Source organism: Carassius gibelio, chromosome A13 (genome assembly GCF_023724105.1).
Source record: "Carassius gibelio isolate Cgi1373 ecotype wild population from Czech Republic chromosome A13, carGib1.2-hapl.c, whole genome shotgun sequence".
NCBI lineage: Eukaryota > Metazoa > Chordata > Actinopteri > Cypriniformes > Cyprinidae > Carassius > Carassius gibelio.
In genome coordinates, this window is record NC_068383.1 from 14,418,087 (window position 1) to 14,433,684 (window position 15,598).

Consider the following 15,598-nt stretch of genomic DNA (forward strand, 5'->3'; position numbering starts at 1 on the left):
CCGTGGGAACCAGACAAGTCCTCTGCAGAATTTGACCTGTGTTGCAGCCTAGAATTAAACCACACCTTGCTGGTTTTGTCTAGCCAGAGGAGAACTGCCCTCCAACTGAGCCTGGTTTCTCCTAAGGTTTTTTCTCCATTTCTGTTGCCGATGGAGTTTTGGTTCTTTGCCACTTGCACCTTTGACTTGCTTAGGTCAGGGATGCAAACTCATCATGGGTAAAAAAGGTGACAAAACATACAAATCTGTACAAATCAAATTTACTGTGTAATTCAGCAAGTAAACACAACAAATCCATTGACTGTCAAAATAACATAACATGGACCTTTTCATTAATAGGAAAATTGGAAACTCAGGAAAGCACAGTTCCTGTAAACAAAGAACTTTCCAGTTAATGGGAGTACAGAAAAAAATAAAAGCACATTTAGTGAACAATATCTGCATACATATCATAAGTAACATTATGACAGCACACAACAATTAGCCTGGCGCTGTTCTGCTTTGTGCAATATTTACAGAGCACTCTCCTATTGACAAATCCTGCATTTCCAACTTACTTTTGGCAGTGTTCTTGGTTAGCTCTTGGCTTGTGCCGTCCTCATCATCGATATGCACTAGTGTGGCCCTCAAAGTAACAGCACCCATTCCCTTGCAAACACGGGTAGGGTCCAGCTCTGCAAAAACATCGAGCAAAGAAATTATTTCAAAGAACTAAATAAAGTTTTATATTACTCATTTGATGTTACTCATAATGTTAGTCCCCCAAATACTACAAATGTTGCTCTTACCAGTGGGCATGAGATCAGGGGAACTCTTCATGATCCTCAAAGGTGTTACTCGCACAGCAGATACAGTGCGCCGACAGGGTGGACATGCTACAAGACACATACATTCATAAATGAGATGTGGACAACCAAAAAAGAAACTAAGTAGAGCTACTATAATTGCATTTATCATTGTTTTTAACCTCCTCATGGCCTAATGGTTAGAGAGGAAGTCATGGCCTAATGGTTAGAGAGTCAGACTCCCAATCGAAAGGTTGTGAGTTCGAGTCGCGGGCCAGCAGGAATTGTGGGTGGGGGGGAGTGCATGTACAGTTCTCTCTCCACCTTCAATACCACGACTTAGGTGCCCTTGAGCAAGGCATCGAACCCCCAACTGTTCCCCGGGCTGCCCACTGCTCCGGGTGTGTGTTCACAGTGTGTGTGTGTGTGTTCACTGCTCTGTGTGTGTGCACTTCGGATGGGTTAAATGCAGATCACAAATTCTGAGTATGGGTCACCATACTTGGCTGAATGTCACATCATTTTGTGAGCCACTTGTTGAGAACCACTGAGCTAGTTTTATGGAGTTATTGTTAAGGCTTTTTAAGTTCTAGGAAGATTGTAATCACAGTGTTCTCTGATGGCTGGCACAAATATCAAGGAAAGATTGATGAACGGAAGGAAATAGGGGCCCTGGCAGTGAGAATACTGATTCAACAATGACTCAAGCCAGAGAGGAAGACAGAGAGAGTCTGTTTGTGATTGCTTACTCATGAGCCTCCTGTATCAAGACATTAGACTACTGTCTTTTATGCATTACTTAGTACGGTGTAACAGCTTCAATTGTGTAAAAAAGACTTAAACAATATCATACATTATCATATATTTCTGTTGTTTTATATATCTGTGTTGCAATTGTTTTGTTTAGCATGTTTCATTCATGCCCATATAATTGTAACTAAAGGCCAGCCACGCTGGTGTAACCTCAAGAAACTAGATGGAGATACTGAAAATGTGGCACGCTTACCAGGGGCTGCATCAAATTTCCCTGTGCCCTCTGCTGGAGAGCCCTGCAAATGAAAATGGGTGAAAGGAGAGATGAAAGGAGATGCTGAGACAGGGAACAGTGTTGGTCAGCAAGTCATCAGGAAAGAGAACATAGAGTATTGGGTGGTTGGCAATCAAGATTTCGGCAACTCAACAACAACACCTCAAATATATGTTCCTTAGCATGCTTTCACAATCGCAAAAAAGCTGGTGCAAAAAGTAGGGGTGGGTGGTTAACCAAAATCTTATTTCACAATTTGAAACGAGTTATCACAATATACCGTCCTAGTGCCCAGCCCTAGAAAAAGGATGAAAATTAAGCATTGAACACAAAAAAAAATAAAAAAAATAACCTGGCCAATTTTGTAAATTGCTTGCTTGACTTGCTTGGTATATTTAGGCCTGATTTCAATGGCTTTGAATATACAGTGGGTATTTTTTTGTTGTTGGATGTTATAAATTGCAAGTAATAAAGCTGGATAAAACAAACAATGTCCGTCTTCGTTTCAGCCTACAAAGCAACTTTAAAGGGGGTGATTATTTTCTATACCACTGTAAATATTTAAAATCTGAAAACAATCTGATTGGCTCGATTGTGAAATTCCGACCGGAATAACGTTACAAACAATCCTGCTAATATGATAAGCGTGAGGGAGCTGAGGCATGACGAGACTGACAATCCCTCTAAACTGATGTGTCATGGCTGTGGTTCACACTGAAACAAGATACAAAGTGACCTATTACAGAACATTGGCTGAGTAAGAAAATCTGGGTCAATGAAAATTTATATGTTTCAGTTGCTCACAAAGGATATCCCTCTAGCACAGATGTTTCTGCCCTGTAACAAATTAGTAAGTTGCTTTGGTTAAAAGTGTCTGCCTAAACAAATAATGATTAGTATTTTAGATACTAATTACTATTTGCCAAACGAGAGCTTTCTTTAGACAAAGAAGATATTACACAGGTCCTGGATAATTGCATATATTCCTGTAACATTTCTAATGGATCAAAATGTAAATATTAGCCATCTGTATCTATCAGACGTATTCTGTCTCCCTGACTTAGCTTACAGTTACTGTCTATAGGAAATCAAAACCAGTTAATTAGCCAAATAATTTAACTTAGATAATGTAATAGAGCCCACATCTTAATGAAAATCTTATATATATAATCTTTCAGATGTTTACAGAAAAGGCTGTCAACACTGGATTTACCCACCTGAAAATGGATATCATCCTAAATTTGGAGTTGTTGAACAGTTACGTTATAGCCATTTGGGGTAACACTTTAGAATAAGGTTCCATTATTTAATGTTAGTTAATGTATTAATTAACATGAACAAACAATGAATAATACATTTATTACTGTATTTATTCATCTTCGTTAATGTTAGTTAATGAAAATACAGTTATTCATTGTTAGTTCATGGTAATTCACAGTGCATTAACTAATGTTAACAAGCACAACTTTTGATTTAAATAATGCATTAGTAAATGTTGAAATTAACATGAACTAAGACTTATAAATGCTGTAGAAGGATTGTTCTTGCTTAGTTCATGTTAACGAAAGTAGTTAACTAACATTAACTAATGGAACCTTATTCTAAAGTGTTACCGCCATTTGGTAATACAATAATACAAAAATATTCTGTTTATATAGCATACTGAATTAGATAAGAGGGAATCATTTTCCACTATAAACTTAAAACAGATCCAACTATAACAGCTGCATGCATCAATCAATCAATAAAGAGTCACATGGTCTGAGTATCCTTAATACTCTGAATTGCTCCACATGATACCTTTGTTGAAGATATGCTATTAATCCTAAATTTTAGTTTCTAAATCCAAAACCATAATAGTCAATTATCATATGAAAAAGATTTATTTCTGCACATTAATCTTGTTAATATTATGCCGACTCACCTTACCTGTAAGGACCTTCACCTTCAGAGAACTTCAGCTGAGCTTAACCTGGTTTAAAGACCTAACAAGCACCCAAACATAGAGGGAGCCTTTTTAAATCTCCTTTTTCGTGGCCTGTCTTAAAAATCCTTACTATCATTTTCTGTTCACTTCAAAGAACTGGAACTTAACAATGCTTTGCCTCTTTAAACTACCAAGATGGACCTGTAAGCACCTGCCACCTGGAAATGTGGCACCTACTTAGCATGTCATGAACAAATTACAGCATCCTGCTATCCATCCACCTCTCCATCCCTGTCTGGCATGCCAAGCACCTCATGAGGCTATGTAAGACTAAATGTTTTTTAAATCTGGATGTTTGTTGTACTAATAAGATATGGGCTGTTGACTGTTTGATTTGAGGAGTATCAGAATTGGGCAAGGGCCAAGTTGGACTAGCACATCTTTCTCACAGTAAACAATGATCTCAGTGGTCATATCTAGGTCAAAGGCATGAACACTGACAGTTTTGCCACTCTAGTGCATTAACAACATTGTGTTTGCTAGTTTCAGTCCGGCGCCGTTCGCATTTTCCCATCCAGCACCACGTCGTTTAATTGCATTTGCATTTGCACCCATTTGTGCACCCATGGGCATGCTGGTCTAAAAAGAGAGGTGTGTTTAGGCGCATTGCTGGCACATTGCTATTTTAAGGAGCTGAAAATAAACTGCGCCATAGACCAACTCAAACCTGGTCTAAAGTCTAAAGTCAATGGTGCAATATTTTTTTTGTTATTTAAAGAGCGCATTGGTAGAAAATGCGCCTCTTGGCGGGTCCACAGTGCATGTTGACTTTGCTTATTACACACAGGGATTCGCATCACAAAAACATGCCAAATATTAAAAACAAAAGGATTAAAGTGTAAAATATTATTGTGTAGGCTACATAAATATAAAAATGTAATGATGGATAGTCACTGCATGTATTAGGCTACCTATTTGCAATTCAGACTATTACTACTTATAATGATGAATGAAATTGGTGAATTAATTGAACAATCGTGCCAATACACACACACACACACACACACACACACACACACACACATATATATATATATATATATATATATATATATATATATATATATATATATATATATATATATATATATATATATATATATATATATATATATATATATATATTAACTGACTTATCGCGCAGAGCTTTGGTGGATTCCTGCTTGTCCCATAGATGATCTGCTCGCACACTTTAACTTCACGCACGAGCAGATCGGTTTCTTCGCTTGAGAAGCGTTCAGATTTTCCGTCAACAAATTCCACTATTTAATAGTGATCTGTCCTGGCGCGAATGCATCTCACTCTTAAAGGGAATGGGAGATGACACCTTGATTGGTGTATTGAACGTTACGCCCATTACTCATTAAGAGAATAGGGACAATCCATTCCAAAAATGCGCCCCAGCACACGGACCGTTTTTCCGTCGTTAACATAGCAAAACTGGATTTGGATACGCCCTGAGTGCACCTGCACCGTGCACTTTACACTTTACGTCTAGATCATGGAAATAGGGCCCTTAGTTTCAGAACCAAAACAGTGGCCCAAATCTTACTTAAGGCCAAGCTGTAACTCTCAGGTCCACAGCTTTGGCTCATGTAGCTATTGGTAAGAAAAGGGGTGTAATCCAGGGGCACTTAGTAGCTCAATAAACCAAATCAAGTCGTAACATTTCTGAACATTTTAGCTCACTGAAAGTCTAATACAAAAAGTGAAAAGGAACAAGTAATTTTATAATTTACAATGAAAAGCCATAATTTGACTTTTTTTGTTATCAGTTATGTACATTGGGATTTTATGTTACATCTTATCACCTGGCAACCACAGATAAAATAATCATGAAATAAAATACCTCATCCTGCTAACACACATTTAACACATGCTAACAAGCTTTTCTTCTAAATTGCAATAATGACATAGCATACTAGCTCTACTCACCCCATTTTTCATTCAGAATATTATCAATAATACACTGTAAACAGGTGTTAGCTATTTGAAGTTTGTTTTATGTTGATGTTAAATGATATATTATTAAATATATATGTTTAACATTGCTTGCAAACGTTAAAAAAATCTAAATGCACATTTTTGTTTGGTGACTTCCCTCCCTTCCACTTGCTCATTTCTATGAGCAATGCCTCTGTTTTGTCAACGTCTAAAATGTCCTGTATATCAATAATGCTGCTGAACGCCTTTTAGGAACTTGGGAAACCCTGTGAAATACAGCCAATGGATTTTGATGGCAGAACTAATGATGTAATAAAATCTGTGAGAACTCTTCAACCAAAAGTTAATAAGTCACAGCATTAGATCCAAAGCACAGTTGAAGGTCATCATGTACTGGACATCCCTCACTGTTTTCCATTACATTATGCCAGGCTTATTACCATAATAAAGGGGGTGACACAAGGAAAAGTACCATAATAGTCCACCATAGAATCTCTGAGGATCGCTTCATTCTATTTCCATGACAGATTTTAAAGAGTCCAGCTTTATTACACAAAGGAGATCTACAAGGGGCCTGCAGGAACTGGAGCGAGGGGGTTGGCTCTTACATAACACAGTTTGATGTGTGCTTTGTCAACAAGGGGGGCAGAGAGAGAGTAAAGCTCACCAGGATCACAGCAAACAGCTCCAAACATGGCTCGAGAGTAGCACTGTAGAAGAACAACCATGGGTTTTTAATTGAGAATAGCCTGTCCGTAACCATAAACATCTTCAGCAGATGCACTGGATGGAGGCCTAGACTGATATACTCTCAACACATTTTAACAACGGCATCATAAAAGGAAATGTATTCAACTGTGGTATTTGCCTCAGCCACCGTTCATCTACACACATCTTTTTACAGAGCATGACATCTATCTGAGAGAAACCTCTCAGCTATTTTCTGAAATAACAGGAACGATGGTGAACAACTCAAAAGGGAACTAATAACTCCAACAGAACAAATACAGGTGTAGATAATAATAATGTTGAATATCCAAATATTTGTGCACTTATTTTGTTTTACTCACTATTCTGAACTCAAAAGCTGAACCATCAAGCATAGCATTTCAAATAGGCCTGTACACAGAAAAGTAGTTTTGTGGTTTACTCCCATTTGTCCTTTTCCCAGCATGCATGGAGATATGAATAATTATAGTTGCCTTGCTTGACCGTTTGCTAGGTTTAATTACATCGATTCTGCTCCTATTATCAGTAACTTGCTCTCTTGCAACATTGAGAGTTTATTCCTCTATTAAGATGATTAGTTGGATTAGTTAGTTCATTAAGTGTTTGTATGTAATGAGTAATTACATTTTTTTTATTTTTCAATAGTCTAAGATAACAAGGACATTACTCTCCATGATGTACATTAATTTAAAGAAAACACTTAACATTATTTAAAATGGAATAAACAAGGGGAGCTTTGAATTCAGTTATTTTTAGGTTATCTTTAATCTTGAACATATGCAATCTATCAAAGTATATAATATACACTCACCGGCCACTTTATTAGGTGCACCTGTTCAATTGCTTGGTAACACAAATTTCTAATCAGCCAATCACATGGCAGCAACTTGCATTTAGGCTATTAGGCATCTAGATGTGGTGAAGACGACTTGCTGAAGTTCAAACCGAGCATCAGAATGGGGAAGAAAGGGGATTTAACTGACTGAACGTGGGATGGTTGTTGGTGCCAGATGGGCTGGGCTGAGTATTTTAAAAACTGCTGATCCACTGGGATTTTCACAAACAAGCATCTCTAGGGTTTACAGAGAATTGTGCGAAAAAGAGAAAATATCCAGTGAACGGCAGTTGTGTGGACAAAAATGCCTTGTTGATGTCAGAGGTGAGAGGAGAATGGGCAGACTGGTTAGAGATGATAGAAAGGCAACAGTAACTCAAATTACCACTCGTTAAAACCAAGGTGTGAGGAATACCATCTCTGAACGTACAACATGTTGAACCCTGCAGAAGATGGGCTACAGTAGCAGAAGACCATACCATATCACAAAGCTCAAATCATCTCAGACTGGTTTCTTCAACATGACAATGAGTTCACTTTACTAGGGCTGCAACTGACGGTTATTTTGATAATCGATTAGTTGGCCTATTATTTTATTCAATTAATCCGATTTTTTTTAAAACACAATATTCTTTATTTTAATTTGATTGACATAAAACACACTATTCCACATTCTGCCCAATGTCCTTCAAACAAATGTGCCGACTGAATGCTATGAAAACATACAGTGCTTAACAATTTATTAGACCACCTGACATAATGGAAAAAGCACATATTTAAAAAATTTAAACCTAAAGATGTTAATCATTTATTGGAAAAATAACAAACCGAAACAACTAAATGGTATTTGTACACATAATAACAAAAAATGGCCTCCTTTTCCTTTGATAACCGCTCACAGCTTTGTACTTTTTGACTAATTGTGTATCTGAATAAAAAACATAAAGCACTTTTTTTCTTCCTTTCTTTCATAGATAACACTTTTAATTATAGTATAGCAACAGAAATATCCTACTGTAACTAAAGACCTTAAGCATATTGGAGGACTAACCAATACAGAAAGCTAAAAATTACCAATTTGTAATTACCAATACTGATAGTAATGAGCAGCAGTGGCACAAACCTTACAAAATTGGTTAAAAACTTTACAGAAATGTGTTAATCACTGTAAGCTATATAGTGAATTTAATAATAATAATAAATAATAATAAAGTTAATTAAGACGAATAAAATCACATTCATGATCTGCAGGAGCATGCATCGCGTGCACTTTAATCACAGTCAGTCTCCTCTAACTGTCAATTTCTTTATCCTGTAAAAGCGTCTGATATTTATATTCAGACAATACAAACTGCTATGCCTTCTGTTTCTAGTACTCTTATAAATTACTTGACTTTAAAAAAAAATTTGAGGGCCATTTAAACACACTATATATATATATATATATATATATATATATATATATATATATATATATATATATATATATATATATATATCTATATCTTGATTTAAATTAAGCAACACACGTGGCAGAACCTTCAAAATAGCTACCAGGTAAGCAGATCTCTTCATATTGTTCCAGTTAAAAGTTACAAAATCTCTTGAAAGAACAAGTACACGACAAATTGATTATCATAACTGAAACTGGTAGTCTTCCACATTTAGAAAAATATTAGATTAAACATTTTCTATGAAAATATACTTCATTAATGTCTGATTATATACATTCACTAAAAAACGTTTATATAAACCCGCCATTTTATGTCCTCATTAGTTAAAAATGTTTGTAAAAATGTTTATATTTCAAGGGTTAGTTCACCCAAAAATGAACATTCTGTCATTAATTATTCACCTTCAAGTCATTCCAAACCCATAAGACGTTCATCTTCAGAAACAAAAATTAAGGAGCCTGGTCTCATGAAAATGCATATAAATAGTACACCAAATAAAAATGAAATCTTGTGGTATTGATACGCAAAAATTGACTTTGGTGTGTATATGCTAACCACCTGTTTGGCGTGCATATAACACACAGTTTTCGCATGCATAAGATATGAAATTTGTTGGCATGCATATGATACGCAGTTTTTGTGTACATATGATACGCATCAACCACACAACCCTAATCCAACCCATCGCATAGCCAATACACGCAAAAGTCAAATTTTGCATATCAATACCACGAGTTTTCATTCTTATTTGATGTACTTTTTATGTGCACTTTCATGAAATCGAGTTGAATTAAGATATTTTTGATAAAATCTGAAAGCTCTCTGACCCTCGAAAGACAGCAACACAACTGCAATGTTCCCAGATTCAGAAATGTAGAGAGGGCATCGGTAAAACAGTCCACGTAATAATAACAACATAATTTATTCAACAATTCTTCTCCCTGAGTTACCGTTTTCCACCATTTTGGAGAGTACCCTAAAATGTAATAAACGGTTGAACCACTGGTGTCACATGGACTATTTTACTGGTGTCCTTGCTATGTTTCTGGACCTGGGGACATTGCAGTTGTGTTGCTGTCTATGGAGGGTCAGAGAGCTGTCAGATTTCATCAAAAATATTGGAATTTGTGTTTTGCAGATAAATATAGGTCTTATGGGTTTGGAACTACATGAAGGTGAGTAATTAATGACAGAATTTTAATTTTTGGGTGAACTATCCATTTAAATATGATGATGTGTACAGTTTTCTGTGAGGGTTAAGGATCAGGTTAAGACATAGAAAATATCATAAACCTGACATAAAACAGTGGAAGCCTATGAGTATTCTCACTAATATAGTGAAACAAACCGGTGTATGTGGACACAGGTTTTGTTGCCACAGTGGTTAACCAGAAAAATTTTAAATGCCACGTCATGCTGAAAAGGCCTCCCCTGCTCTAACCCATAATGTGTGTCTCCATCCTGGGAGATGGTGGGTTGATATAAACGTTTTCAGCTTTTATATATATATATATATATATATATATATATATATATATATATATATATATATATATATATATATATATATATATATATATATATATATATATATATATATATATAAAAATGTTTATTTAAATAACTCATTATACTGTATACATTTAAAAATAGTCTGTGTGATTAAATTATCATTACCGAAAAAGAAGTTCTCTCTACCTCAACTGGCCTTAAATTGTTGCGGTAAGTGAGAATGGTGTTGCGGAAGATAGGGTGTCTTAGCATGTTTTGCTAACAACAGAAAAGCCATGATGATTTTGCAAATTCTTTTACTGAATGTATATAATCAGACATTAATGAAGTATATTTTCATAGAAAATGTTTAATCTAATATTTTTCTAAATGTGGAAAACTACCAGTTTCAGTAATGATAATCAATTTGTCCTGAAAATGTTCTTACAAGAGACTTTGTAACTTTTAACTGGAACAATATGCAGAGATCTGCTTACCTGGTAGCTATTTTGAAGGTTCTGCCACGTGTGTTGCTTAATTTAAAATCAAAATCAAATCAATTTTGGAACAACCTGAATGTGAGTAAAGGCTTACAGAATTTTCATTTTTGGGTCTATCCTTTTAAGATCACAAACACCTCAACGGAAAAATAATCATTTATAATGTAATCATTTAAAACGTATTCTATGACTATAAAATCATAATAAAAATATTTATTATAATGCTAGTAAAAGTAATCATAAACCAGTATAATTAATATAATACTAATAGTCTGTATTCTCTGTGATTAACAAATTTTGCCTAATCTTTGTAGCAAAGTTTACAAAAATGTACAACCATTAAAGATTCCGCTCACAATCACCTGGCTTTATTACTAATTAAATATTTCCATACCACTACCGAGCATTGATAACACACTATTAGCACGGCTACTGAGAGCTATCCTCAGCCAGTAAAATGCCATCATGTCGATGTCATCTGAAATAGAGTGACATCTAAAATAACATCATTACATCATGGAATACAGAAGCCCATTATGTCTGACAGATTTTCTAGTGCACAGCTGTGTAAAGATGAGTCAAAGCCTCTGGGTCTGGCCCTCATGGGCCTCGGCATTTGCTGACCAGACAACAGGCAGCCACAGAGGGAGGGGCACGACAGCATTTACCACAGCACATGCCAGAAAAAAGCCTTTGTGTGCAGCATGGATGTTCTAGAAGGACAGATGGGGCAATGATAATGAGTTTCACACTTGGGATTCAAAGCAGTGCATAACGGGGTGGCTTTTGATATCGAATGACTGACAAAGCTCGTAAGGCATGCAGGGACTTATTTTGTAGGCTATAAAAATAATGGACCAGACTGAGATCTGGAATACTGAATTTTGGATATTGAACAGCTCAGGATGTGATCCATTAGATTTAATGATATATAAGAGTATCCCTGACTTAAGAAATAATAATAAAAAAAGAAAAGAAAATAATGTTCCAAGTTCTGTGAAGTTAAGTTGTTTTGCATGAAAAAAATACTAACAAAAGATTATAAGAATTTATTAGAAAGAAATAAGGTTTTATTTTTAATTAGAATTGTTTTAAACAGTTGTGTCACGTGGACATTTGGGATTTATACACCAAAACGAGTATTCAGGTTATTCTATGTGTGTGTGTGTGTGTGTGTGTGTGTGTGTGTGTGTATATATATATATATATATATATATATATATATATATATATATATATATATATATATATATATATATATATATATATTGTTTTTGAATAAATAAATGGATAGCACAAAAGAAAAAAATGCCACATCACGGGGCTTTTAAATTCATGTATATATACTAATCATATAACTATATTAGTTGCTCTGTGTTATACACCCAATGTATAAAAGTGTACAATGCAAAAACAAAGCCAAAATCTGTAAAAATACGTCCCAAAGTGTTAATTTAAAGGAATTTTCTATATTGAATTTTCATAGGTGTTTTACCTATATTTTGAGTCACTTTGAATTATGTTGCGTTTTATGGTTGAAGGAAATGTCCATGCTCTTAATCTTAAAGGTATTGGTCATTTTCTGACAAGAAATTACCTGTTTTTCTATGGATTGTTTCTGTATTTAGCCCTGAAAATCTCACCAACCAACAATTCGTCAAAATTATTCTAACCAACAGAGATTGTAGGCATCCCACTTGCAATGCACACAGAGACAACTGTTTCAGACCTCTCAGTTATGTGACTGGTGCCTGATAATTTTATCAGGGGATGTAGACTATTCAACCACACCTAAAAACGGCTATATGATAATCCAGACATTTCAAGTGCTTCCCTAATGATGGAGGACCCCAGATCTCAGTGTTGAGCAACAAAACCAGGCACAGCCTTTACAAAGCAAGCCAAGCTATACACATTCACACACACACTTGGACTTCACACTCTCTTGAAAGTTGAATAGTTCACAGTGATCTGAAAAAGACATTATTTGAAGGTCCATCATGTTGAGTGTCCCAGCTATGTGTTACATGGCAAATACATTAAATGCATAACGTTTAAGCCCTGACATATCATCATCATGTACTGTCTAAATATGATCTGTACTCAAACTATGAACTCTCATTGGGCAAACATCATCCAAACACTGACTTCGAGCCAGCTGGTCCACAATCTGTAAAAGCAACAAGAGGTGAAAAGAAAAATCTGTCAGCACAACACAATCTGAAGCAGAGACGGTCTGTTCAACCTCTTGTTTGCATTAGCGTGCTGCTTTGTGCACACAGACCTTGAAATTTGTAGCGCTAACAAAACATACAGACTCGTGCTCACTTCAAGTGCCACTCAAAGCCACGCTGCAGTCAATTGGTAGAAGGAAAGTATGGGGTTAGATGAGGGTTGCTAAGCAACATGGTGTAACATTGAAATGGTCTGGATTGGAGTGGATGTGATGTATGATCTGTCAAGGCCGCCTCAATCATTGTCTGAGGCTGCAGGTAACCAAAAACATATTCATATTTGGACCAACTGCATGATTACGAGCATGATATTGCTTTTGTACAACAGTTAAATAAACAATAAGTTAATATTACATACATTTTAGACACAATAATGCCAGTTACTTTGTGTATTTAGTGCATATCGTGTCCATATACAGTAACTATTTCTTAATCAATTTTTCAATGACTTTTTTCATTCCTGAATGAAACGAGACTGAATGAATGAAACAACTTGTAACTTGCAGAAATGTACAGTTTTTTTTTTTTTTACACCTTAAACAGCATAAACACATTTCATTACACCAAATACACAAAATTATGTTATTTTTTAGCAACATAATATGACCCCATTTTACTAATTTGACAAACCGGTGTAAAAACTTTTATACCATAATCCGTGCTTACAGAGCTGTAAAAAATACTTAAAATCATAATGGCCTCTCTTTATGTAATAAATTTATGATCCTATAAAATCACCAATCTCAAACTTAATATTTTATCAAATCTTTCACAGGAAAACTCATTTAGACAGTGTTTTACCACCAATCCTTTTTTTTTTTTTTTTTGGTGCCTGTTCACCACACTAGACAGTAATATGATCCTACAGAAAGCTTATAAAATATTAAGCAGCCATCACAAATTATTCATTATCTTTGTAAGGAGATGGCGACTAAAGACGCTGGCAGAAACTTCTCACAGATGTTGTAGTTTCTCACCTACTTCAGATTTTTATGTTGTTCACTTCCTCTTGAAATACTACATATCTCCTGTTCCAGAAAATAATGATAACATCCTGTGGGTCTGGTACAGTTGTTGAGCTGAACATCTTCACCGGGTGAGATTTTTAAGGTGTGAGATGTTCTTTCTTTTCTTTGCCATTGTACAATCCCCTTGTCAGTGTTCTTCGATTGCATTACAACTACATTATAATAATGAGGAACATAACAGAACTTATAGTTAGAACATTTTGCCTCGTGTTAATTGTTGTAGGAAAACCTGCTGATGAACAATGCAGTTTTTTTTTCATTTATAAATACTAAGCGGTAAGCAGTACAGAAACCTATTTCACTTTAGTCTCTAATGCCACTTAACTATTTTTAAAGAAGGAAAAGTATGTTATTGAGTTTATATACCTAGTTTTCAGATTGTTCTGGTTTACAACCAAATCTCTAAAAATAATTCCTATAAATTAATTTAACCAGTTTAAATAATCTTATAAAAGAACAAGAATAACCCTTGATTTTAAAATGTAAGAATTCTAAATTTAGGAATATTGAGAATATTTAAGTCTTTCATTTAAATAATTAGAATTTCTTACTTCTTCCCAGGGATTTAGAATTTTGGTTAATCTATTGCCTTTGGGGTGGACAGTTTATTATGGGACCATGATAAAGCAAGTTGGTAGACCACCGGAGCTGTTAGACTTTATAAAAGTTAAAAGATTAAAAAAAAAAAAAGATAACACAGAAACTGTTTAGAAACTGAATAAATTAATTTATATATTTAAATGTAGGGTTAAAGCCTCAAAAAAACTATTATCTGTGCTCCATCACGAATCTACCAAAAAACTGTCCCATTTCTGCACAGTTCATCTACCCTGCTACTACTGCCGCATACACCGCACTGCATTACAACTAACATTCATCTTCGTGAATACAGGCAGTTATACCACTAAGATCTGTATATTTTTTTATGTGTACAATTTTTTTATATATTTTTTATTTTTCAAGCCATATGCAATGCGATAGTTCGTGAAGATCGCTTCACTGTCCTGCTCCCTCCGCATATTCAGTCAATCCTATTCCTTATTTGGATATCAAGTGCAGCCGAAGTCAGATCTCCTTTCCTGCAGAATTCGAACCATCTCTATCCCATCTCATTTATCGGACAAATCATATTGTGCTTTCAATAAGCAATGCCATTTATAGTTTCGCCATTTACATCCGTAAATATAGCCAACACGTTATCATAAAATAATAATATCACTAACTTTAGTGCTGAAGTAACTGAAACATTATAAGCCACGCTGCCGCACTTCTGCTCTGCACATTTTGTCTGCAATGGATGGCCGCTGCGGTTTATTATAATAAGCCTAGGCCAAATAATAGTGCCCAAACGAAGAAAACACGTGAACTTTCCGTTTCAGTTTGTTGTGAAATATCAATGAGATATTCAAATACTGGGAATCTGGCTGAGAATGAAGCATGCGTTAAGTAATACTCACCTTTCTAAGGAAGCAGTCCAGGTTTCCGTATTGATAACACTGCTTGCTGCACGCTGCACAATTCAGTGACGGTCACTGCACGCGCTCGCCCGAGCGTGGAGCCTCTCACGCTCTCATCACAATATCA

General features: G+C 35.4%; 1 protein-coding gene across 7 annotated transcripts in view; it reads right to left on the minus strand.

Moving 5' to 3' along the window:
• Positions 1–15,591, minus strand: part of LOC128026249 (sorbin and SH3 domain-containing protein 1) — a 47,916-nt gene extending 32,325 nt beyond the window's left edge. The window contains exons 1-4 of one of the 7 annotated variants that reach the window (XM_052613128.1): positions 15,472–15,591; positions 1,792–1,834; positions 789–875; positions 558–674 (exon numbers count right to left, since the gene is read on the minus strand). In XM_052613128.1, the coding sequence (XP_052469088.1) occupies positions 558–674; positions 789–819 (148 nt within the window). In that variant the 5' untranslated portion in view covers positions 820–875; positions 1,792–1,834; positions 15,472–15,591. Of the gene's footprint in view, positions 1–557; positions 675–788; positions 876–1,791; positions 1,835–3,736; positions 4,070–15,471 lie in introns of those variants that run through there. The other 6 variants (XM_052613134.1, XM_052613130.1, XM_052613129.1 and 3 more) reach the window with 6 other exon arrangements.
• Between the last annotated feature and the right edge of the window lie 7 nt (positions 15,592–15,598).